Source organism: Lolium perenne, chromosome 3 (assembly GCF_019359855.2).
Source record: "Lolium perenne isolate Kyuss_39 chromosome 3, Kyuss_2.0, whole genome shotgun sequence".
NCBI lineage: Eukaryota > Viridiplantae > Streptophyta > Magnoliopsida > Poales > Poaceae > Lolium > Lolium perenne.
The window spans coordinates 306746234-306771295 of NC_067246.2; the positions used below are offsets into that span (position 1 = coordinate 306746234).

Below are 25062 nucleotides of genomic sequence, written 5' to 3' on the forward strand. Positions count from 1 at the left end.
ACCGTGAATATGCTAATAGAGCCGAAGGTAACGACTGTCATACTTGTCGTTTTTCCTTAATTTGTCACTCCTGTTGCTTGCCGCGATTTTTTGATCTTTCTTCTCTCTTTTTTCCATATCTCGACAGAGAAATTTGCAGAGGCTAACGAACGCGCCGACGCACTGGCTCAAAAACTTGAGCAAAGTGAGGCGGCTCGCAAGAAAGCCGAACTCGCTGCTAGCAAAGCCAAGGTCGAAGCTGATGAAGCTAAGGCGAAAGCTGCTGGTGTCGAGGAACTGCAGAAGAAACTTGAGGATGCGACAACTGCCTTGGATGAGCTCAAAGCTGCACAAGCTTCTCGTGACGAAGGAATCCTCAAGCGTTTGAAGTCGCAAAGTCGACGTACTCTGAGTAATATTATCAATCCCTTTTATTTCTTGCACTTCCTGTTTCTTGATTGTTTGGTGATGTCTTGTCTCATGTGGCAGCCCAAACAAACCAGGATTTTGATCTGGATAATCCGTCAACGATCCTCTCCTTGACGCACTTTCTCTTACGGAGTTTCACGGGCGAGATATTCGTGAAGGCGTGGCAAATGCTAATGCAGGATTGTGAGCGTTGTTCACTTATTTCTTCCAGAAGAAAGAAGATCCCGCAACTTTCCTTAACCTCGCCAAGATGTTTAATGCTTCGGAAGACCTGGGATTGAAGATGCGTCGGAGAATATGAAGGTTCTTGTCGAAATCTTGTTGCCCTGGTTGCTGACAGCCAACAGACGCTTGATTGGATGAAGGTTGGCGACACCAGTCAGGTAGAGCATTCGAAATGGAGGTCGCTGATCAAGGCAGCCAAGCCCAACACGAAGAAGATCTTGGCGTATCTGGGGATCAAGCCAGCTTCGACTCCTAGCTCCTCGAGGCCGGAGGTCTAGTTGCATGCCTCTGTTTTTCTTTCTGTTTCTTTTGCTTCTGTCGCCAAAGTAGTCATTTGGCGACACGTACTTTCTTAACTCCACTGTAATGCCCTTGTAATTATTCCAAGAGATTAATGAAGACTTCTATCTTTGCTTGTTATTTGATGTTGTCTTGTTTATTTTTCAGTTGATATTTGATAACTATACTCCATCTTCTGCTCCTTCCAATGTTTCGCCTTCATCTTCCCGCGCGAGGAAAACTTTTGGTGATACCGCTCCTGTCGACGATACCTTGTCGCAAGAACTGGATGAACTTCGGCAACAACTTCAGTATGCGAAGAAGCAAACACTTGTGATGATGGAGCAATCTCGTAAGTCATCTGAAGCCGAAAAAATTGCTCTTCAACAAGCTCGCGAGGCCGTAGCTGCTAAGGAAATTGCTGCTTCCGAGGCTGAAAAGGCGACTATTCGAGAAAATTTCATGCTCGAATTAATGAATGAAGCCAGTGCAGATATGTCGGGTATGCCTGTTTCATCCGCTGATATCCTTTATCTGCATACTATTGTTTCTTTGAAGGTTTCCGCTTTTTTGTTTTGATAGGTGCCTTTACTGATGCTGCCGAGGAAGAGAGGGTGAATGCTAGGACAACCCTCCTTGTTAATCTCTCCTTGGACCATGGTTCTTTGTTTTGGGCTACCCCGGAAAGGACCCGCCAAATTGTCAGATTTCAAGATCGTGCCTCTCAAACTCGCGATTTCCTCGACTTCTGTACCAAGACCTTGTCCATGGTTTACAACTCCATGTTTCCTCGGAACGTCCAACCAAAAACTCTTCCTGAATTGATGGAAAGGTTCAAGGATGCTCGCAGTATCCATGATTTTGTCAAAGCTCAACTAGTAGCTGGCGCCAGATTTGCTCTTATCATGCTCCAAATCTGCCACTCGAAGCTTGACCTTACCCAGGTTGTCGAGAAGGTTCACCAAAAAGTAAAACGTCGGAGAGTTGGTGTTGACAGGATTAACACGAAGGTTACGCCTATAGCCGAAGAAATGATTGAAGACCTACTTCGGATGGATGCCGACTTTTTTGCCGATGGCCATTATGCCGATTTTCTTGGTGCTGCTCCTGAGGAAAACAGGGTTACTCTTGATGACATATTGAATCAAGACTAGTTAGTTTCTTCTTGTAGATATTTTTCCTTTGTAATCCATGACTATATTGTAAAGCAATCATTATATTTCTCTGTTTGTTTAGCCCCCGAGTGTTTCGGTGACTCTTTACTATATTTGTATACTTGCGAGGTTTTGAACCAAGGCATTTATATATTTAAGGCGAATATGAGCCCCCAAGCTTTTTATTGAGTACTATTTTGTATTTTTGTTGACTCACGAGGTATTTGAATACCAAGGCAAGTTTTTCCTTTTGTCGATGAACTATATTGAAATTCGTCGGAGCGAAGACTTTGGTCATGTCGATAAAGAAGAAAAGTTATATTGTCACTATCTTTATTATATTGCAGCACCGCGAGCCCGCCTCATTAAAAACCTTCTCCGGCCCCACTCGGTGCCCCGAAAAAGGAAAAGAGTGCGTCTGAAAACTCGCGGGCGTTTCAGTACATTGAAGCTTTACAAAGACTATATTTTGACTCTAGGCGTAAAAACGCCTAAGTTGCGCCACGTTCCAGGGGTTTGGCTCCTCCACCCCTGTCTTTTTGTCCTTTATTCTGTATGCTCCTCCTCCAATTACTTCCGTGACAATGTAAGGGCCAAGCCATGGTGACTCGAGTTTTTCATGACTTTTGCGTGAGCCGAAGAACTAGGTCTCCCACCTGAAAAGATCTTGGCCGCAATCGTCACTGTGGTAATTTTTCAAGTCCTGGCGATATTTAGTTACCCGAGATAATACTTCATCTCGAGCTTCATCAAGTGCATCGACGTCATCTTCTAGCGCTCTTCTCGACGTTTCTTCATCATATTCGAGAGACACGTGGAGAGTTGTGCTCTATCTCGATTGGTAGTACGCCTCTGCTCCATGAACCAGAAAACGGAGTTTCTGCGTTGCTGTGTTTGGTGTTGTTCGGATGCTCCACAACACGCTTGGTAGTTCTTACGGCCAGGTATGTCGAGCTTTTTCCAAAGCTGGTCCTAACAAGCGTTTCTTAATACCATTGCAGATGATGCCATTGGCTTTCTCGACTTGCCCATTGGTTTGAGGATGTGCGATCGACGCAAAGTTCAACTTAATACCCACCTCTTCGCAATAATCTTTGAATTCATGGGATGTGAAGTTGCTGCCGTTATGCTGTGACGATGCTTTGTGGGGCACTCCAAATCTGAAGACGAGGCCTTTTACGAATTTTCTGCGGATGCTCCATCCGGTGAATTTATCGGCTTCGCTTCTATCCACTTTGTAAACTTATCGACGCCTACTAGCATGTACTCCTTTCCTCCTGGCCAGGATTTGTGTAACTTACCCACCATATCAAGTCCCCATTGAGCAAAGGGCCAAGACAATGGTATTGGTGCTAGCTCTGCTGCTGGAGAGTGAGGTTTTGCGGCGAACCTTTGACATGCGTCGCAAGTTCTTACTATGTCCTTGGCGTCCTCGATTGCTGTCAACCAGTAGAATCCTGCCCGAAAAACCTTGGCTGCGATAGCTCGACTACTTGCGTGGTGGCCACATATTCCTTCGTGTACATCCTTCAGGATTATTCTTCCTTCTTCGGGTGTAACGCACCTTTGCAAAACGCCTGAAATACTTCGCTTATACAATTCTCCCTTGACCACCGTAAAAGCTTTGGAGCGTCGAATTACTCGCCTTGCTTCAACTGGATCATCGGGTATTTCTTTCCACATGATGTATGATATGTACGGCTGCATCCACGGTATCTGGATCACCATGACCAAGTCTTGATCCTCTTCTTCGTCCTCTTGCTTTTCCTTGGCAGCCCCAGGGTTTCTTCTCCTTCTTTTTTGACTTTGTTGGCTTAGTGGATCTCTCGTTATCTCTTCCCAGAATACACCTGGCGGGACCGGAAGGCACTTTGTGACCCGATGTTTGCAAGAACGTCGGCTTCGTCGTTGCTCAACCTGCTAATATGATTTACTTCGCATCCATCGAATAACTTCTCAAGCTCGTTGTACACCTCCTTGTATGCCATCATGCTATCATTGATTGCATCACATTGGTTCATAACTTGCTGAGCCACCAACTGTGAGTCGCCAAAGATTTTTAATCGAGTTGCTGCGGAGGCTGTCGCGATCTTCATCCCGTGTATGAGGGCCTCATATTCTGCTTCATTGTTAGATGCGTTAAGGAACGTCATCCGGAGGATGTACTTCAATTTGTCGCCTTCAGGTGATATGAGTACTACTCCTGCGCCACTCCTTCTAGTCTCTTGGACCCATCAAAGTTCATGGTCCAAGTTCTCGATAAATCTGGAGGTCCTGTATTTTGCAACTCCATCCATTCTGCGATGAAGTCCGGCAGTATTTGCGACTTTATTGCTTTTCTTTTCATACGTGATGTCCCGAGGGGAAAGTTCTATTCCCCAAAGGGAGACACGACCCGTAGCTTCGGGTTATTCAAGATATTTGACAAGGGAGCTTCATTGACCACTATGATCGGGTGTGCCGAAAAATAGTGGCGCAATTTTCGTCTTTGTCGTGAACACTCCATATGCTAGCTTTTGGTACCGAGGGTACCTTTGTTTTGAAGGTGACAAGACTTCGCTCACGAAGTATACTGGCCGCTGCACTCCATGGATTTTCCCTTCTTCCTCTCTTTCGACAACTAATACTGTGCTAACCACTTGGGGCGTGGCTGCAATATACAGTAGGAGAGGTTCCTTTTCCTTTGGAGCCACCAGGATTGGTGGTGTCGAGATTTTTCGCTTCAGATCCTCGAAAGCTCTGTCGGCCTCTTCGTTCCACCGGAATTTATCTCCTTGTTTTATCAGCGCATAAAATGGTAACGCTTTTCTCTCCTAACCTGGCGACGAACCTGCTCAAAGCTGCGACTACTTGATTAGCTGCTTTGTATTTCTTTCAACTTTGTTGGCTTTCTCATTGTTACTATGGCTTGTATTTTGTCGGGGTTTGCTTCAATCCCTCTTGCCGAAACTAGAAACCCCAGAAGTTCTCCTGCTGGGACGCCAAAAGAACACTTCGTCGGGTTCAGTTTGAGGCAAAATTTGTCGAGGTTGTCAAAAGTTTCTTTGAGATCCTCGATCAATGTTGTCCCCTTTTTTGATGTTATGACGACATCATCGATGTATACTTGCACGTTTTTCCCGATCTGTGTTGCTAAACACTTCGCATCATCCTCTGATATGTTGCTCCCGCATTTTTTAGACCAAAGGGCATTGTCTTGTAGCAAAACACGCCGTAAGGTGTAATAAACGCTGTCTTGGCTTCATCATCTTCTTTTAATCTGATCTGGTTATAACCAGAGTATGCATCCAAGAAGGAAAGACGTTCGCAACCTGCCGTGGAGTCGATAATTTGATCGATCCTTGGGAGGGGAAAGTGATCCTTAGGACAATGTTTATTGAGACACGTAAAGTCGACGCACATGCGAAGGACTGTCGTGTTTTTCTTCGCACCATCACCGGGTTAGCTACCCATGTGGCTTCGTAGATATTTCTCTGATAAAACCAGCTTCTTCGAGTCGATTTATTTCTGAAAGCATGGCTTTGCGGTTTGGTTCAAAAACGCCGCAAAGGTTGTCTCGATTGGTTTTGCTTCTTTGGATCCAAATTTAGGTGGTGCTCGGCAAGTTCCCCGGGTACTCCTGGCATGTCACTGGACACCATGCAAAGATTTTCCAGTTCTCACGGAGGAACTTGACGAGCGCTTTCCTATGCGATATCCATATCGTTTGCGATAGATGTCGTCTTTTTTGGATCTGTCGGGTGAATACTGCACCTCCTTAGAATTTTTCTCTGTGTTGAAAGTTGATTCTTTATTTGGCCTTCCAGCGTACGCGCACGTCGTAATCAGTCATGCTTTTTGACGCCAAGTACTCGGCTTGCATCCCGAAAGTTTACGCCAACTTTGTGAAAATCCTTGTCGCACTTATCGGCTAAGGCAAAGCTTCCCTTGACTGTGATTGGTCCTCTTGGTCCGGGCAACCTCCACAACAGGTATGTATAGTGTGGTACTGCCATAAATCTAGCATATGCTGGTCGTCCCAACAGAGCGTGGTATTGTGATGGAAAATCCACGACTTCAAATTCGAGCTTCTCGATTCTATAATTTTCTCGGGTCCCAAATTGAACATCGAGATTGATTTTTCCCAATGGATAACTTGGTTTCTCTGGTGTGATGCCGTGGAACCTTGTGTCTCGTTGGTTTCAAGTTTGCTAAGGATATGTTCATCTTCCTCAATGTATCTGCATACATGAGGTTCAAGCTGCTGCCGCCGTCTATGAACACTCGAGAGACATCAAATCCTGCGATAATCGCTGGCAGAATAAGTGCCGATCGCCCTGGTCGAGGAACTTGCTGCGGATGATCTGCTATTGTGAAGCCGATATCTTGTCCCGACCAATTAAGGTACTCAACTGTTGGTGGAGGCATTTTCTCTGCCATAAACACCTGTCGTGAGATTACTTTTTGAGCTCTATTGGACGGCCTTCCCTTACGAATCATCAACACTGCTCCGTTGGAGTTAGGATCAACATAGGGTGGTGGTGCGAGTGCTGCCGCTATTCTTAGCTGGTGTCGATTGTCCTCTGTAATCGCGGGAGGTGGCGGTAGATGAACCTCGCTCCTAGGCTCCCGAGCTTTTCTCACTGCTGCTCGAGAGTGAGCAATTTCTGCTTATCAGAAAAATCCCAGAAAAAATCGACAGTCTATATGCAGGTGCCCAGACTGTCTTTTCCCGTTGCTTTGTCGAGGAAGAAGTGCATCCGGCACGGTCCGTTCAGCATTTCCTCGGGGGACACGAAAGGTCTTGGAAACCTCGGCCCACTATTTTGCACGTTGCGTGAATCATCCCTATTATCACCTCGCTGTTCACCGCTTCTGCGGTAATCATCTCTATTGCCTCCTGTATTTGTCCGAAAACCTGCCGAAATTTGTTCTGGAGCGTCGTAGTTACGGTACGTCCGAGGAAATCTTCGCCTCGGTTGATAGTTTCGACCACGGTCCTCCTCGGCGACTGTGTCGTTTGTTGTGGACAGCGTCTTCTCCATCTGCCCATTTATTTGCTATCTCCATTAACGCGGATCTTGTCCTTGGATTGGTCCTTCCCAAATCCTCGACAAAGTCTCCACGCCCGACTCCCGCGACAAACGCATCTATTGCTCTCTCGTCGGATATGTTTTCTGCCGAGTTTTTGATGATATTCCCTCTCTGGATGTACTTTCTCATTGGCTCATCTGGCTTTTGTCGACACGCTCTCAAGTCCTCTAACGATGGGGGTTTTTTGCACGTGGATCTGAAGTTCTTGACGAACACGTCCTCGAAACTTTCCTGTTGTCGATGGATCCTGGAGCGAGTTTCTTTATCCATGATCGTGCGGCACCACTCAGGTGCACCTGGATGCTTTGCATGGCTGTTGCCCTAGTTCCTCCTGTCGGCTTCACCGTCTCCCGGATAGTCGACTAGCCAATCCTCCGGATCTTGAAGGCCGTCGAATTTCTTGAAATTATCGGGTAACTTGAATCCCGAGGGGACTCGTTTTTCGGACTCTCCTCGTGAAGCATGGTAAGCCGCACATATCTTCGTCGTTAAGTTACGGGGATTGCCGATGATCCCTTCGCTTTGCCGCGCTCCGTCGACTCTTGCTTGTGCTTCTTTGTGTCTCTTACTCCACTTGGCCCTTCAGTGCCGCTGTTCTTCTTTGCGGGTCGCGGACTATTTTGCCTTGCCACTCCTTCGGGAGGCGTTGATATAAACGCCGTCCCCATAGCTCCAACTCCTGCTACCGCCATATTGTACGGTGTTTCCCTTGGGTCACCCGGAGGTGGCTTAGATGCAAGGATAAAAGCATGTGTCGCCATATACCCAGCCTCTCCGGTGTCTTAGGGATGATGATTCATCTTTTATCAATCGACATAAAGGACATGTCGAGGTTTTGAACCAATTGTTCAATATCAGCCTCGGGTAAGAGTTGCAGCCTTGATATAGCTCTGTTCCTCGCCACCCGATGGCTATAACCCGTAGTTCTAGATTGTCGACTTAGATCTGCCCTTCTCCCCGCTGGATGCGAAGCTGCCTCCTTTCTCTGTTCAACTCATTTGTCTGTTTTTCCAATTCCCTGGCAGCTCGTGCGAGCCTATATTGATATGCTTGCAATTCTTCTGGTGTGGCTGTGGTAGCCATTGGTTACGTGCCGTTCATAGCTCTCGCAGCTCTGTCCCCACGCTGCTTGTGAAAGTTGAACTCTATCTCGCGGCTCGGCCCGACGTATTTGTTGCCCAAGCCTTGTCGCAGATTGGAGGGATCGACGTATGGATTTCCCAAACTGTCGAAAGCCTCAGATGTCTCCTCTTGACCTTCAATGGCGTAAATCTGATGATACCTTGTACTCAGATCTATGTTGGGTTTGGTGACATCATCGTTGAGATTGATGAAGACCTTGCCCACTGTGAGAGATTTGTCGATGAAGTCATGACTGTCGACATCGCTTGAGCCATCGCTTATATACGAATCCGCGGATGACTCAAACGATATGTCGTTGAAGATCTTGGCGAGTTTCTCTCTTGCTCTGATACTGACGTAGCGTGTCGCCGAGGTTTCTTCTTCTCCTGACTCGTTTGACGATGCATAGCTTGAAAAATCGGAATCGGCCACTGATGATCCCGACGAAATCGGAATCTCGACACGATACGATCCTTCCTTCTCGACGCGAAAGTGGAACCTTCCGAACGTCATCTCCATGGGCTCCGCCAGATACGCATATGCATCCAAACGGGAGGGTGGGTGAGGAACAAAATCGACAAGACCAGTAGCGATCTGTTTACCTCGATCCATTGTGTTGCTTGCGGTTGACGATGTCGAAGATCTTGAGCGTGCCATCGAGATCAGCTCCTTACGCCTCTAATTCCCACAGACGGCGCCAATTGACAAGGGATTAACTTGTCAATGCCTATGGATTGTAGGCTAGGGTTTAGTTAGAAGTAGAGGGTAAGTAGATCTCGAAGGTTTCAGCCGAAAAGTACTCGACGATTGTGAAAACTAGGATTTGCAGACAATGATTCGGTTGATTCTTCGTCCCTCGACTCCCCCTTTATATAGGAGGTGGAGTCGAAGGATTCGTGTTGTACAAGTTTACAGAGTTCGGGACGGTTTCTAACTCATCCCGCCAGATTACAAGTAACACTTCCTATTACAACTCTATTTCTTCCTTAAACGCATCTTGGGCTCCCGAATCTTCTTATTCTTCGGGTAGTGGGCCTTCAATAAACCCCGGGCACTATATTCGGCAGGCCCATTTGGGATGCCTATGTCAGCAAGGGCGGCGCTAGCCGCCGCCATCTCCGCTCGCGCCTCCGCCAGCTCCACCCTGGCCTCGGGTAGCTCGGCCGGAGTTCCACCCTGGCGTCGGCGATTTCCGCCCTGCCTGCCAACAGGCGCTAATGCTCTAGCACGTGCCCTGCCGTCTCTGCAACCTCCGCTGCCTCCCGGTCCAGCTGCTCGGCCTAAAAGGCGTCGGCGGCTAGCTGCTCCTCCTCCTCCGGGTGGATTTAGCGGCACATCTGAACAACTTGATCCCAGCTAAGGTTGTGCTAGGCCATGGATGGATGCTAGGGTTTAGGTTGAGGTGTGTTTGTCTCCCCGTTGGTGTCCACCATATATAGCCACGGCGGGGCGGGAAACGGCGTTGGCGCGCAAGTCGATTCCCCCGCGCGCGAAGCGCCGGCGAAACACGCCAATCTGTTGGGCACGCGCGGGAACGATCGTCGTCGCGCGGGAACCGGTAATCGCCGGTGGCAGGCCTCGACGGGACGTTAAACCGCCATTAAGGACCTCGATGGTATCTGTGCTAAAAAAAATATGTCCGCACCGCTGGGATACCCGACGCAAACGGTCGTCTCGGCCCGTATGATGTCCGTGGGCCAACGGAATGTACGCACGCAGATAATTTAGGCGTCTGAAATGCGTCGCCGCGTTGGAGATGCGCTAAGAGCATCTCCAGCCGCGTCCCCCAAAGCGACCCCAAACCGCGCCGGATTGAGAGTTTGGTGGACGTGTTTTGTTCGTGCCGCGTTTGGGGGATGTCGCTCCCCAGCCGCGTACCCCAAATGCCACCCCCAAACATTTAAAATACTTTTTTTTACCACATAACCATTTATCAAATATAGCATATGAATAAAAATGTTTGCGAGGATTGTTTTCAAATTAAATTACAACAAACAATAAAACAAGTAAACAAATATAATAAATAGGGCTAGATGCTAGATCAAGGTGCCACGGTATTTCCTTTGATCCTCCACAAATGCTCAACGAGATCAGCTTGAAGTTGATCATGAACATTGCTGTCACGGATCTCTGCGTGCATGGCGAGAAAATCAGCAAAATCTGCAGGCAACTCATGATCAACCTCCGCAAGAGGGCCCTGGCACTCACAGGGACCAACATGTGTCCTGACATGATTCTTGCGGTCATCCTCGATGATCATGTTGTGCATGATCACACAAGCCTGCATCACCTCCCACATTTGGTCGTGAGACCAGCTTAGAGCAGGGTACCAGATAATGGCAAATTATGCTTGAAGCACACCAAATGTTCGCTCGACATCCTTCCTGCAAGCCTCCTGTCGCGTAGCAAAGTGGGAATTCTTCAGACCTGATGGATTCGATATTGTTTTGACAAAAGTGGCCCATTTTGGATATATACCACCGGCTAGATAATAGCCTTTGGTATATTAGTGGTCATTGATCTCATAGTTGCATGGTGGAGCATGCCCTTCCACTAGTCTACTGAACACCGGAGACTGCTGCAACACGTTGATGTCATTGTGTGATCCCGCCATGCCAAAGAAAAAATGCCAAATCCACAGGTCATAATCTGCCACAGCTTCAAGCACCACACTGCAATATCCATGACGCCCTTTGTATATACCTTGCCAAGCAAACGGGCAGTTCTTCCATGCCCAGTGCATGCAATCGATGCTTCCAAGCATTCCAGGGAATCCTCTGGCAGTATTTTGTGTGCCATGATCCTTGCAGTCTCTTCCCCAGTTGGCCCTCTCAAATAGTATTTACCAAACTTTCCCACCACAGCTCGGCAAAACTTGTACATGCACTCAATGGCAGTAGACTCACTCATGCGAAGGTAGTCGTCATGTGTATCAGCAGGTGCTCCGTATGCAAGCATCCTCATGGCGGCGGTGCACTTCTGAATGGACGAGAACCCGACAACGCCTACAGCGTCGAGCTTGAGCTTGAAGTAGGGGTCGAACTCTCGAACGCCATGGAGGATATTCATGAACAGGCCCTTGCTCATCATGTACCGGCGCCGAAAATTGTCTTCATGTGTTGCACCGTCTGCAAAGTAGTCGTTGTGCAGCATGGTATGCCCCTCCATCCTCTGTCGGGCTTCGACTTCCTTCTTCCCCGCCTTGATCCTCCGCGGCGCGGCCTCTTCCTCTTCTCCGCCTCAGCGTCAACCAAGTCCTGGAGGGACGCGATGATCAGCAAATGCTCCCGCAGGTCGTCGTCGAAGGCTTGCTCGTCCTCCAGCAGCAGAGCAAGCATCTCATCGTCGTTGTCCATGGCTAAAGCAAAATCAATGGTTAAAATTGCGCCGAGGCAGACAACACAACAAACAGCGGCCAGTCGCGCCTACCTAGCAAGTCGTCGAGCACCTTCTGTGCGCGGAGGTGGGGCAGATTTGACGGCGCATTCTGGGACGCGCTGGCGAAGCGGCGGCGGCGGCACGACCGGCGGGAGCCCCAGCCGCGACGACGGTGCCGACTCTCAGCAGAGATCAGACGCCCAAATCCAGTGGCGGTGGAGGGGTGGGAGGCGCGGGAAGGAAGGAGCGACGAGAAAAGAGGCGTGAACCAACGGTTTATGCAAATAGTCGCCGACATGTGGGAGCCCGCCTCGCTTTTCGCTGTGTCCGGCGTGCCCGGAGCGTCCCTTGTGGGACGGGGACGGGCTCGGGGCGCCGGACACCGTATCGGGGCGCGTCGGACAAAAATAGGCTTTGGGGGACGAGGCTGGAACGATTTTTTTGTCCGGCGCGCTCCAAATTACTTTGGGGGACGCTGCGGAGATGCTCTAAAGCTAGTCTAAGCTGAGCCAGCGCATTGTAGAGAAGGAAAATTGGGTGAGATGGCACAGTGAGTATTCTACTTTTTCCTTTTCCATTTCACGTAGGTAGTCGTAGACTCGTAGGGCATCTCTAGCGGCGCGACGCAAACGGTCGCTGCGTCCGCTTTGGTCGCAAATGCGTCTGGCACCCTCTCCAGCGGCACGACGCAAAGTGACCGGGCCGTCCGCGGAGACGCAAACCTGGCCCAAATATGCGCCAGGTTTGCGTCTCGGCGGACGCTGCGCGGACGCGCAAAGTGTCTGTTGCGGTCTCCACCGGGCCCGCCTGGCAGCGAGCCTGCATGGAGGGCATCGCTTCCGCGGCCATCGCTTCCGCGGTCAGCGCTTCCGCGTCTGCACCGCAGCCTTCGCCATGAATGCCGCAGCTTCCTGTTCTGCGCGTGCATTGGCGGGCGGCGGCTGGGCTTCTGCGGCGCCTTCAATGGCATCGTATCCCGTGCGCGGCCGCCCTTAAAAGTCCAGCGGCCGCGTTGCTCCTTCGCCCACAGCTCCACTCGCACCACAACCGCCGCTGCGCCATGGGGAAGAAGAACGACTTCGAGGCCTCCGGCAGCGGCAGCAAGAAGGTGCCGCTCCCCGTCACGGTGGGGAGGCTCATGCACGGCAAATGGGTGCCGTGCGACGCCTGGTCCGGCGTGCAGCTGCCTGGCGGCTGGCGGCTCAGCTGCCGCCGGGTGCCCATCCCTCCAGTACCTGCGCGCGAGCCTGAGCGGACGAAGGAGATCCGGCGCAGGAGGCGATATCTGCCGGCGGACCTCCTCGCCGATCCGGCGTACGCAATCGACTCGGAGAGTTGGCGTACGTACCTGTCCACGGAGACGGACAGCAGACGAAGGGCTGGCTTCATGGGCGACAAGGATTATCCCTTCGGCCCTGCACCGTCGGCTCGTCGTCAGCAGGCGCCAACGCGTCGTCAGCAGGCGCCGACGTGACGTGAGCAGCCGCAGCACAACGACCGCGAGGACGACGACGACGACGACGAAGCCTACGCCGTGTACGACGACGACGACTACATCGAGGCGCTCGCGTACCATAGCGAGGAGGTGAAGGACGACAGCGAGGACTACGTCGGCCTCGTCTTCCACGAATGGCAGCAGGCCATGGCGGAGGGCCGGAATTTCGAGTTCCCCGACAACATGACGGACGACGATATGGCCAAGCTCGGCCTCCTCGTCTCCGAGTACGACGCGCCTGTGCATCCGTCGTTGCCCCGCTACGCCACCGCTGTCATGCCGCCGGGCCTGTCCGCGGATGAAGCCCTTCGACAGGCGCTCCTGGACTCGGCGGCGCCTCCTCCACCGCCGCCACAGCCTTGGGCGCCTCCCCCACTGCCGCCACAGCCTTATGGCTGGGCTCCTCATCCGCCGCCACAGCCGCAGCCCTGGGCGCCTCCACCGCCGCCTCAGCCGCAGCCTCCTCAACCTCGAGCACCGCGATCGCGCCCGGCGTACGCTCCCCCGGATGGCTACTGGCCGTGGGACATACCGGAGGTCATCTTGCTCGACAGCGACGAGGAGCAGCACGGCGACGATGCGCAGCAGTAGGCGTTTTAGGTTTTTATTTCTGTTTTCAAGTATGTAAGTTATGTTTCAGTTTTTGTAAATTATGTTTCAGTTCAAAAAAATGATTCGTCCTAAAAAAAAATGCGTCGTGCCGCTGGAGCCACCCCCGACGCAAACGGACGCGCGGTCGTTTTCGACCAAAAGGGCCAACGCAAACGGACGCGCGCGGACGCTAAAATGCGTCGCGCCGCTGGAGATGCCCGTAGTGTACCTGAAGGAAAGGAAACGGAGGCGACGTGGCATCAGGAACGAACGAGTCCACGGCCGACGGGGACGGGGACGGGGACGGATCGACGCCAAGTGCGGCATGGTAGGGCAGCATTATCTGGCACTGCCGCGGTCGTCCTCCCCAGGCCCAGGAGGTTGAGGAGCGAATGAGCGCGACTTGCGTGCCCCGTGATCGAGGCGGAATAATCGGGTGGCCCAGGAAGAAGACGCGACACCAACAATAATTCTGGCTGGACGGCTCGATCGGCATCATCATGCTCCGCGTAAGTACATACGGAGTATGTGGGTTATGGTGTTGGTTTGTTGTCACTCTACGTACCATGCATGTCGCGCCGGGGTTTGGACGCCGGAGTAGGGCCGTCGTCCAGCCTCGTGCGACGGGAGAGAGTACACGTTCTGGAGTACGTACTGGATCAGCTATCAAGACCAAGATCCGGCCACCGGTGCAGCGGCGTCGCTTCGATGCCTACACGATCCAGTGGTCACTGCGCCTGTCCTGTCCTTCGTGTTAGATTATTTATCCTCGAAAAATCCACCCACATATCATAACAGTAGTTTGTAAAAGCTCTGCACATTACAAATAGGTTCTTCACCCACTGAGCAAAAGCTACACGCACTAGAGCACGCCGAGGCCTTGTTCGGTGCAACTGTTTTGTTGGGGTTTTGTAGAGTTTTGGGATGTAAAATTCAGGTCTGATTAAAACACTTCAAAGCACGCCAGGGCCATTCGGCAGGCCGTTTTTGGCAGGGTAATGGCCCAGGGGTGGAATTGAAAGGCTTCACCCTCTCGTGTTTTCTCGCTGGTTGCACAACACCCATCGAAGCTGACGCTGTCGCCGACGCCCCAAGCTGGCGCTGACGCCCTCCCTCTCCCCAGTCCTCCTCCTGTACATCATCCACCTCCTCCCCTCCTCTCCTGATCTACTTTGTGCCTACCGCCTAGGGTTTTTATGCAAATCGATGGACGAATTCTTGATATTAGATAACAAGTCGTCCCCTCCTCTCCTGATTTGGTTTACTTTATAAAGGTACAAATTTCTTTCATGGTTGAAAGAGGATTTAAGTGTTTTGGGTAGTATTTCGTGTGGAAAGTAATTTCACCAAAAAACACTTGGAAAAATACGCACCAAAACTTTGAAAAACACTTGCACCAAGGTGCGGCGCCGTTCTCGCCCTTCCCTCACCGGAGTCAGGCAAAGATTGTCCTAATAGAGCTTGTTGTAGTAAACAAATGAGAAGGAAGCCATGGTACTGATTTTCTAAAGGACCATCATACCAGAGTAACAACCATCGCCAAAGATGAGAAGCACAAATCAGAAGGACCAGACCTGTAACCATGCCAACTGACACAAACACCGACCAGATCCCAGATGATCCGGCCGGAAGACAAGTCTACGCACCCTCTATCAGTTGCTACACGCACCGCCTAAACGGGGATATGGCAAGGAGGAACTTATTCTGACCTCGGGACGTAGCCCCCACCTCACCATCGTGAACAAGACACCGCGGATACCTAGAAAAAGGAAACCCTTCCATCGGTGAAATGATCTTTGAATCGCCTCCTCTCTATCCTTAGGATGTACCTGTTAGTACTTTTTTTTAAACGTCCGGAAAAAAGCTTGCCTTAATTCATTAGATAAGAAGAAGAGTCACAAAGGCATGTCCTAAAAGCTTATGACAAAGGAAGGTAAGGTCCTAATCTCCCGGAATTGAAAGGACCAAAAAATAAGCGCCTGCAAGAACCTAGTTGCCCGCTTTCGATTCGATGTGTTCAATGACAACGGTAGGCAAAGTTTGCTTGTTATTGAAAACTCAATTTTTCAAGGCACTAGCATGAGGAGGGATGACATCTCTCTCCTTCCGGGGTGGAGGCGCGCCAAGTTGTTCCATCAAGATTTGACGTTGTTCAAGGTTAGGGTTAGCCACCATCTAGCGAATCTCGCTAGGCTGGAATGCCACGTGAGACTTGGTTTAGTTCCGAGCCTGGTGACCTTCTGCAGATGCTTGAACTCGACCGTTGTGTAATCCTCTCGGATTAATAAAGTTACTACTTTACTCGGAAATTCCCCGAGATTGGAGGCCGAGCCAAAGTTTGATCATGTTCCTACTGGAAATCACATCACATAATCTGTCTCCGTGTTAAATTGTTGGCTTGCCAAGAGGTCGTGCAGAACTTCCATGACATGAGATGAGATCCCTGCACCTGCACGTATGTGTTGCTCCTGCCGCACATTGTCCGTGCCCGACATTCCTGATCATGGCAGACCAGAGCATAGTCCATCCTACGCACGGATCAGAGTAAATGAAGGAACAGGGAATGCACGGGATCCGCACGGCCCGAGGGTTTAATTCTGTCCTGATGAAACCGATGTTTACGCTTGGATGAGCCAAGGACAGTAGGACGACACCATCATCATCATCACCCAGCATCTGCTTCTTCTGGACTCCTGCACCGTACGAGATGCACATGCTACTCCAGTGCCCTGCAACGCGAGACCATCGGATCTACAGTACTATGTTAACACGCAAGACAAGATCCTGGTGCTAATTACCACTGCACATCCCGACCGTTATCTTAGTACGGCAGGAAGTGGGGGCTGCTCTGATGACGATCCCATCACTTCCTAATAGTTGGATCTGGGTATGAGCATGATTCAGAGTTTCAGTCCTGACCAGGCTCAAGCAATACAGTAGATATGTAGCAACCAGACTGGTATACTGCAAAATATATATATATGATCTCACCAAACTAAATATGTCCATAATTACCTGATCACACCAACTTTTCCACCTTTCATCAACCAAGAAAAGAAAGAATCAGACTAGCCATACCCGCTGACTACAAACACCCTCTAGTCCTCTACCACCACTCTAATGTTGCAGCACACCACCCTCTTCTACTAACAAGCTAACACAGGCCAAATGCTGCAGCAAGCACAATCCAACAACAACAGCAACACACACAATTCTTTGGCCACAAAATCAGCTATACCTAGACAGCACGGGAGACTTAGCCTCTCGTTCTTGTGATGGTGATGCTGCCCTTGCCCCCCTCGGTGTGGATCTTCGTCTTGTGCACCACGGGTTTTCCGGAGATGGCCGAGGCCTCGTACGAGACTGGCTCATCGTCGTACTTGTGCCTGATCCTGTATGGAGGCGGTGCATGGATTTTCTGGTTTATATCCCTTAGAGTGGTGTCGCCACGGAAACCGCATGGCTTGATCAGCTCGAAAGGGTACGCCACCGTTGCTTTCTGCTTCCTTGCTCTCAGAATGTTTCTTCCAGCTGCGGGACACAACAACAATGTATGAGCAGAACATCGACGGCTTGGACAAATTATGCAAACAGAAAGTTTGTGTGGAAAATGGATGAACATATAGTGCTTCAATAAAACTGCAGTAGAGTCGAGCACATACCTTTCAGAGGTGTAGGTCGAGATTGCGGAGGTTTCTTCACAGTTTTGCTAGACTGCTCCTCGACTAAAGAAATCTGGAGAGCTGAAGGTTAAACAAAGTGTTGTAGTCAGCAGCATTATAATTGTGATAATCACTGCCAAAATGTATCCTAGGACAATTATACTAACCGGAGATATTGGCTTGCACAGAAGCACTAGGAGGACTATTCCTGTTGAGAAGGACCAGAAACACAGCATGAGAAACAAGAATATTAAACAGATGGCATTTAACTGAAATGCTATCAAGTCAGGCACAAGTTGGACCTCAGGAGTAAAAACATACATTTCTGCAGGAGGGCAACCAGGTACACTGTCTTGCGAGCAATCCACCAGCCATTCTTCAGGTAGTTCCTCTGTCCCATCAGCAAGTAACAAATGCTCATCACCTGAAATCACCTCTAGTATTAGGATAAATGGAGAAGAACCAACTCAGATTAACACTAGCAGAGATGATGAAAGACCTACTAGAGAAATCCAAATCCACTTGCAGGCTTTCTAACAGCACATCTGTCATCGGACACTCCATCTGCATATAAAAAGATAGATATTGATGGAATTTAGCACCATTCTAATGCATATAATGATTGACTGGACACAGTTCAAAATCAACAGGTAACTGCATTTTTAAGGTGACATCAAGAATCCATCTACATCACATACCTCAACATTTTCTGGACAGAACTGCAGCATACGTCTTCTTTTAGCTTGTAAGGTTTCCTTCCCTTCGTCGAAGTCCTTGATAGTAATGTCTGCATTGTACATACATAAGGTCAATTAACTTGGCCTTCCGACATGCACCAAAAAACATGAGACCTGATAGGATGCAGATTTACTTTCAGAAATTCCATGTAAAATCCAATGTTCTGACTTCTGATTCAAGGTTAAACCATATTGCATTTCATAAAATTCTACGTGGTGGACCAAATGAAATATATGAGAACACAACTTGGCAAAACATGTGTTTCACAAATTTTATCCCAATGACTTATCTACTGTTCTGCTTGCAAACAAAATGCAACCAGAGACGCGTGTACAGATAAGTAGGAACTTACAAATCAACTACCAGGCAAGGCTATGAAAGAAGAAGGTTCCAAAGAAAGAGTGAGAGAGTGTACGAAGACAGCAGACAACGGTTCAATTCAGAACATGGGTAGTAAAACATACTAGTGACTTCACATCACACTACATGCTAAACATCCTTCTGTGATAGTACAGTATGCTACTGGTGAAGGTAACCAGGATATGTAAGTAATAAAGTACTACAATCTTACCTCCTATATCACAGAAGGGCAAATCTATGTCTGTACATTCTTTTATTGGAGTTTGCTCATCGAACATGCTCCAAGAATCAATCACACTGCTGTTTGTTTCAGCCCACAAGGAGCTAGATGGAGCTGCCAAATCAGAAGAAACGGTCAGCAATTCACTGGATGCAGTTTAGGGACAGAAGGGATGGTGGAGTTGCAAACCTGGTACCAAATCCTTGTGCAGATCAAACTCCGGACTCTGCCATTCCCACATCTCACTGCACAAAGTTGCACATCGAAGAGCATTGTTAGGCAAGGACTATTCATGTAAAAACTTCACAAAAAACGAGTGACAATGTGGAATTCACAACTTTGCACATGCTTATCAATATCTAAGGTCAAATTTTCAAGGTTTTTTTTCTTAAAAAATAAAGGGGTAAAAACCTTTCATCTTGTGTACATTTCAGTGTTTTTCTTCCTAAGAAAAAAAACCCAGAATGTTCAGAAACGTGAGGGCCTCTTAATTTGGTTCAGGATTTGCAGAAGACACTAACAACCGCAATGGTAAGTAACACTAAAAAGGAAACGTTTGACGATTAAGGCAGTCCCATGAAACAAACACCTAGCCATGTGGCAGAGGAAAGCACAAGGAACGGGAGCACGGCATGAACAGCCGCCATCAAGCTAGGGTTTAACAGGAAAAGACAAGACCTAAGCGCAACTAAGCCGAGACAGACAGTACACCACAAAAGAGCAAAGCGCCCCCAAAAGAAGACATGATCCTTTTTCCTCCCAGAATTGGAAGTCTTTCCTCGTCCCAACATCATACGACGCCGAAAAGATCAAGGCGAAGACGAGGACGAAAGAGAGAAGAAGGAAAGAAGAGAAAAAAAAGGCACGGCGCCGCACCCAACCAACGGAACCGCCGTACCGCGAAAGCGAAATTAGGGATCAATCAAGCGAGGACGACGATAGGATTAAAAGTCCACCGCACAACGCAAGGAACAAATCGCGGTTCCGCACCACGGAGGAAAAAAACAGAGACTTTTCTCCCCGCGCCGCCGTCGCGTCGCTTGTGACAGACCGAGAAAACCGGTGGAGGCCGGAGGGGAGGAGGGAGAGGAAGCCCCGGTCACACACACACACACACACACACCTCTGATCGGCACCAATGCCTCCGTCGAAATCCATCGCCGGCACAGCCTCCAGGCCGGATCCAAGACGCGCTCCGGCGGCCCGGCGCTGCTTACCGAACCGAGAAAGGTAAAGTCGGACAAGGAAAGAAGCCGGCGAGGTGGGGAGCGGGTGGAGGAACCGGGGCGGAGAGTGGGCTTGCAATTGCAGTGGTGGTGGTGGGCAGTTTCTCTAGCCAAAGCCAGAGGACCCAGGAAGGAAAGCTCGCGCTTTTATTACTCTCCTCTCGGCTCTCACGCTCCAATGTGACGGCACGGCACAGCCACAGCGCGTGGCGCGGAGGCCGAGGAGAAGAGGTGACGACCGGCCTTTTGATGATGATTATCCTATGACTAATTGGCCAATTTGGGTTACCACTAAACTAATCCAGCGGTTATGCAGATCGAAGACAAAGCGAGCCACGCTGCTGCTCAGGCCAAGAGGCTTGCACCGTAAGGAAGCTGAGTGAATACACACACACGCTGTATGTGGTACTGCATACCCCGTGGGTAACGCTACATGTGTGTGCCGTATTCACAATATAGTAGAAAACTATTTACTTCCTTCAACAATGATAAGTGTTGGAACTTTATTTCATTTTTGTTAAAAATAATTCTATAGTCCAACACTTATTGTGGATCGTAGTGAGTAGAAAAAATGTAAATAGTAAATCAATACAAATGGATACAGTAGCTTTTGATATTTTTCTTATAAAAATGGCCAAAAAATTATTTGACTTAATACAGTGGCGTTTAACAGTGCATATATGGAAGGAGACATCATTATTATTATCATCAATATCTTAACTGCAAAAAATGTAATGGAAATATTCGATGAAATTCACACGAGTTCCATTGAAATGGTTGTATTTGAATCATGCTTATTTTTCATGAGGAACACCTTGAAAAGGGGCATGTAGAACATGCAATTCATTCTAGAAAAGAGAATTTACATGTTTTATGAGCAAAACTAGGTCCAACCCCATACAAATAATGGTTTATTCAAAATTATTATATTACAACCCAAAAAAAACTAGGAACCTAGGCACGGGGTGTAGCTAGACCAAAGTTCCACATCGGCAAAACATTTCCCCACGAAAGCTCCGGTGCCAGATAGAGAAGTGAGACCCTTACACCGGGAAAGGTAGGTAGAAGCTCGAATATAACTGGATATTAGTTTTTCAATTTGAACCTAGCGTAGCTTATGGAGTTTCCTTTACGTTCTGTCTTAATTTCTTTCAGGACGTGTACAAAAGAGTTAATGTCGTATATTTGACCCCCAAAGCCTCACCAACCTAGTGAATGCCAAATACGCTTTTAAGGAGTGGCCTCCAGCATCGGTGCATTACTTTCTCATTCATGAACCATCATGAAGTAAAAAAAAAGTTATAAGTTTAAATGCGACCGGCGGATATGAACAAAGATTATGTCACACAAATTACAAAAGAAGTGAATGCAGGCTACGTCGCAATTTAGGATGTGAGTTGTCAAACATATTACTCCCCCTGGTCCTAAATGCTTGTCACGGGTTCAATGAATCTAGGCAAAGCGTCGCACGTCGCTTCTCCGGGACCTTGGGTCAAGAGGCTTGCACCATAAGGGAGCCAAGTGAATACACACATGTGTCGTACATTTGTATGTGGTACTGCATAGCTGGTGGGTAGCGCTACAGGTGTGTGACGTATTTTTTTGGTCGCGGTTAAAACGTTAGTAACTCTGCAATGAAAAAAAAAAGAATACTCCCTCCATCCCAGAATAACCGAATCAATACAATGGGTATATTAGATATTTTTTGATTGCTTATAGTAGATATTGATCTTATAAAAATGGTCAATTCAAAACCACTTAGAGTTAATACAATGGTGTTTAGCATTGCATATGTGGAAGGATACATTATTATGAAATTTGACATCTTAACCACAATATATGCCATATATATCTAATGGAAATGTTCGACCAATATCATGTGAGTACATTTGGAATAATTGTATTTGAAGCATAAAAACCATGGTTTATTCAAAACTATTACGACCAATACACAACCTAGGAACCTATGCAGTTACGAAACGTTTTGTCCCTGCTCCTCTCTCCCAAGCGGCGGCCAGATCCCATCTCCACCAGCGTGAGCTCTGGGCCCCTCTCCCTCCGCTTGCCGCTCCGGCGGCAGGAGGGGGAGGGGACCTCGTTCCTCCTCCGTTTTGTAGTTTGGGCTTGTCTGCTGTGGTGCATCGTTGGGGTGGTGGGAGCGGCGCCCGGGCAAATAAATCTGCCTCAACTCCACTCCCACACCGGCGGCGACCTTCACGGCGGCGTCTCGGAGTTGTTGGCAATGTGTGCTTGTCGATCTTTCAGGTCGGCAGCTTGGTCTTCTCGCCGTTCTTCAGATCTGGCGAGATCTGTTTCTCGACGTGTCACTGGCGTTTGTTGTTATCCACGACGGCGCTGGGGGCCGGGGCGAGGTGGTTCTTCTGGAGCGAATATGTTGGTCCGGAGGTGGTGGATATGCCGTTCTTCTCCGACTTCGTCGATGGGAGGCGGCGTATCTTGGTCCAAGACAGCACAGGGACGTCCCCCGGTCGACGTGCCACAGCTACATGTGCCTCGCTGCTTACAGCAGGCCTGTTCATCGACTCACAAAGCCTCGTTGGCGATGGTGCTCTTTTGGATCTTGCAATGGTGGAGGCTCGGCGTCTCTTCTTGCGTTCGTCTCGGCGGCGTTGGAATTGGACGGCGGCCGCTGGCTACGGTGGTTGCAGGAAACCCTAGGGATCGTTTTGTATTTCTCGATCTTTTAGGATTTTATCTGCAAATTCAGGATAATCATTTTATCCCGGTTTGTCTTTTAGTTTCCACATGTGTTGCTTCATGTAACTTGATTTTCGATTAATGAAATATGTGGTTGCTCTCAAAAAAAAACCTAGGAACCTATGCACGGAGTGTAGCCGGACCAAAATTCTGCATCAGCAAAATAAGTCTCCGCCAAAGCTCTGGTTGTTGGAGATGTGTCCTCGAGGCAAATAATAAAGATGTTTTTTATTGTCATATCACTAATGTTCATGATAAGTTTCATGTCATGCTATAAACGTATTAAGCGGAAACATTAGTACACACACGATATGTAAACAAACCAAGTCCCTAGTCAACTAGTCCATTGGTCAACGGATGATTAAGGTTTCCTAATCATGAACATTTATATCAATTAAAAATGGGATCATATAATTGGATGAATAATGTGATGAATACCCAACATAAATATTGCAATGAGATCCTAGTTACAAAGTTCAAGTGTGATAACTTGTAAAGCATACTAATGATTTCACACAACATGCTAGACAATTCAAGACCATCTTTGACCTTGATCCTAGCATAGCTTATGAAGTTTTCTCGACCTCCCCATCCTGATTTTTTAGAATGCATATAGAAAGAGTAAATATCGTGTAATTGTCCCCAAAAAAAAATACTCACCTACGAAGTAGTTGCCAAATTTGCATTTCAGGAGTGATCTCATATTTTGGTGCGTAAAATATCCTTCAAGAACCATCATGAAGTGAAAAAGTTGTAGGTTCAAACGCAAGGAACAAATATAAACAAATATATTTTTAAAAATAGACCAAAGGATTGAATGCATCAGCTCAGTTCAGCACATGAGTTATAAAACATACTATGTACTTCACACAACATACTTCACACAACATACTAGACAATTCAGGATAACCTTTTCACTCTGAGTCTAGGGTAGCAATGGAGTTTCCTCGATCTCTTCATCTTGATATCTGTCAAGATGTATACAGAAAGAGTAATCATCGTGCAACTGACTCAAAAAAAGACTCACCTACATGGTGGTTGCCAACTTTGCTTTTAATAAGTGATCTAAGGTTTTGGTGCATTAATTATCCTTAAATGCACTAGAAACACTTATATTTTATATTATTCTTAAATGCATCGGAAATGTCATTTGCAAACGAGCATACAATTTCAGAGTAAAATTGTGTTGCAAAGTTTTTTGACTCTAAGAGAAGAATATCCCTGGCAGAAATTAAAATAAAGCTCAATACCTAATGTCTATATGTAGTGATATCTGCGAGTGTTAGCTCGGTACCTAATGTATTCATTTGGTGTTCTAGACTGTCAAATCTAAGAAAACGCAGACTTAGTACAATATTGAATTGTCCTTGTGTATGTGAAAAGGAGGGAGGTGTACTACAAATATCACATTTGAAACTACGGTACATGCCCTGGGGATCTAATGGAATGCATTTGATCAAATTCTTGCGACTCCCTTTAATGGTTTGTTGGAGATATGCCCAAGAGGCAATAATAAATTAGTTATTGTTATATCTTAGTGTTCATGATAAATGTTTACATCCCATGCTATAATTGTATTAACCGAAACATTGATATATGTGTGTTATGTAAACAACAAGGAGTCCCTAGTAAGGCTCTTGTATAACTAGCTTGTTGATTAATGGATGATCATGGTTTCGTGATCATGAACATTGGATGTTATTAATAACAAGGTTATGTCATTAGGTGAATGATATAATGGACACACACCCAAATGAGCGTAGCATAAGATCAAGTCATTAAGTTCAATTTGCTATAAGCTTTCGATACATAGTTGCCTAAGTCCTTCGACCATGAGATCATGTAAATCACTTACACCGGAAGGGTACTTTGATTACATCAAACGCCATTGCGTAAATGAGTGGTTATAAAGATGGGATTAAGTATTCGGAAAGTGTGAGTTGAAGCATATGGATCAATAGTGGGATTTGTCCATCCTGATGACGGATAGATATACTCTGGACCCTCTCGGTGGAATGTCGTCTGATTAGCTTGCAAGCATATGATTGGATCATAAGAGATGACATACCATGGTACGAGTAAAGAGTACTTGTCGGTAATGAGGTTGAACAAGGTATGGAGATACCGATGATCGAACCTCGGACAAGTAAAATATCGCGAGACAAAGGGAATCGGCATCGTATGTAAATGGTTCAATCGATCACTAAGTCATCGTTGAATATGTGGGAGCCATTATGGATCTCCATATCTCGCTATTGGTTATTGCTCGGAGAGGAGTCTCGACCATGTCTGCATAGTTCGCGAACCGTAGGGTGACGCGCTTAAGGTTCGATGTCGCATAAGTAGATTTGAATATGGTATGGAGACGAAGTTTGTTCGGAGTCTCGGATGGGATCCAGGATGTCACGAGGAG

At 47.9% G+C, this 25062-nt stretch overlaps 1 protein-coding gene across 1 annotated transcript; it reads right to left on the bottom strand.

The window, feature by feature from the left end:
* Window positions 1-16721: 16721 nt before the first annotated feature.
* On the bottom strand, window positions 16722-20035 carry LOC127345350 (protein XRI1). The gene is made up of 9 exons (XM_051371816.2): window positions 19829-20035; window positions 18895-18950; window positions 18697-18819; window positions 18086-18174; window positions 17891-17951; window positions 17709-17811; window positions 17555-17595; window positions 17388-17468; window positions 16722-17256 (listed from the first exon to the last, which is right to left on the bottom strand). The coding sequence occupies exons 1-9, from the start codon at window positions 19861-19863 to the stop codon at window positions 16982-16984; spliced, it is 864 nt and encodes a 287-aa protein (XP_051227776.1). The 5' UTR covers window positions 19864-20035; the 3' UTR covers window positions 16722-16981.
* Window positions 20036-25062: the final 5027 nt, after the last annotated feature.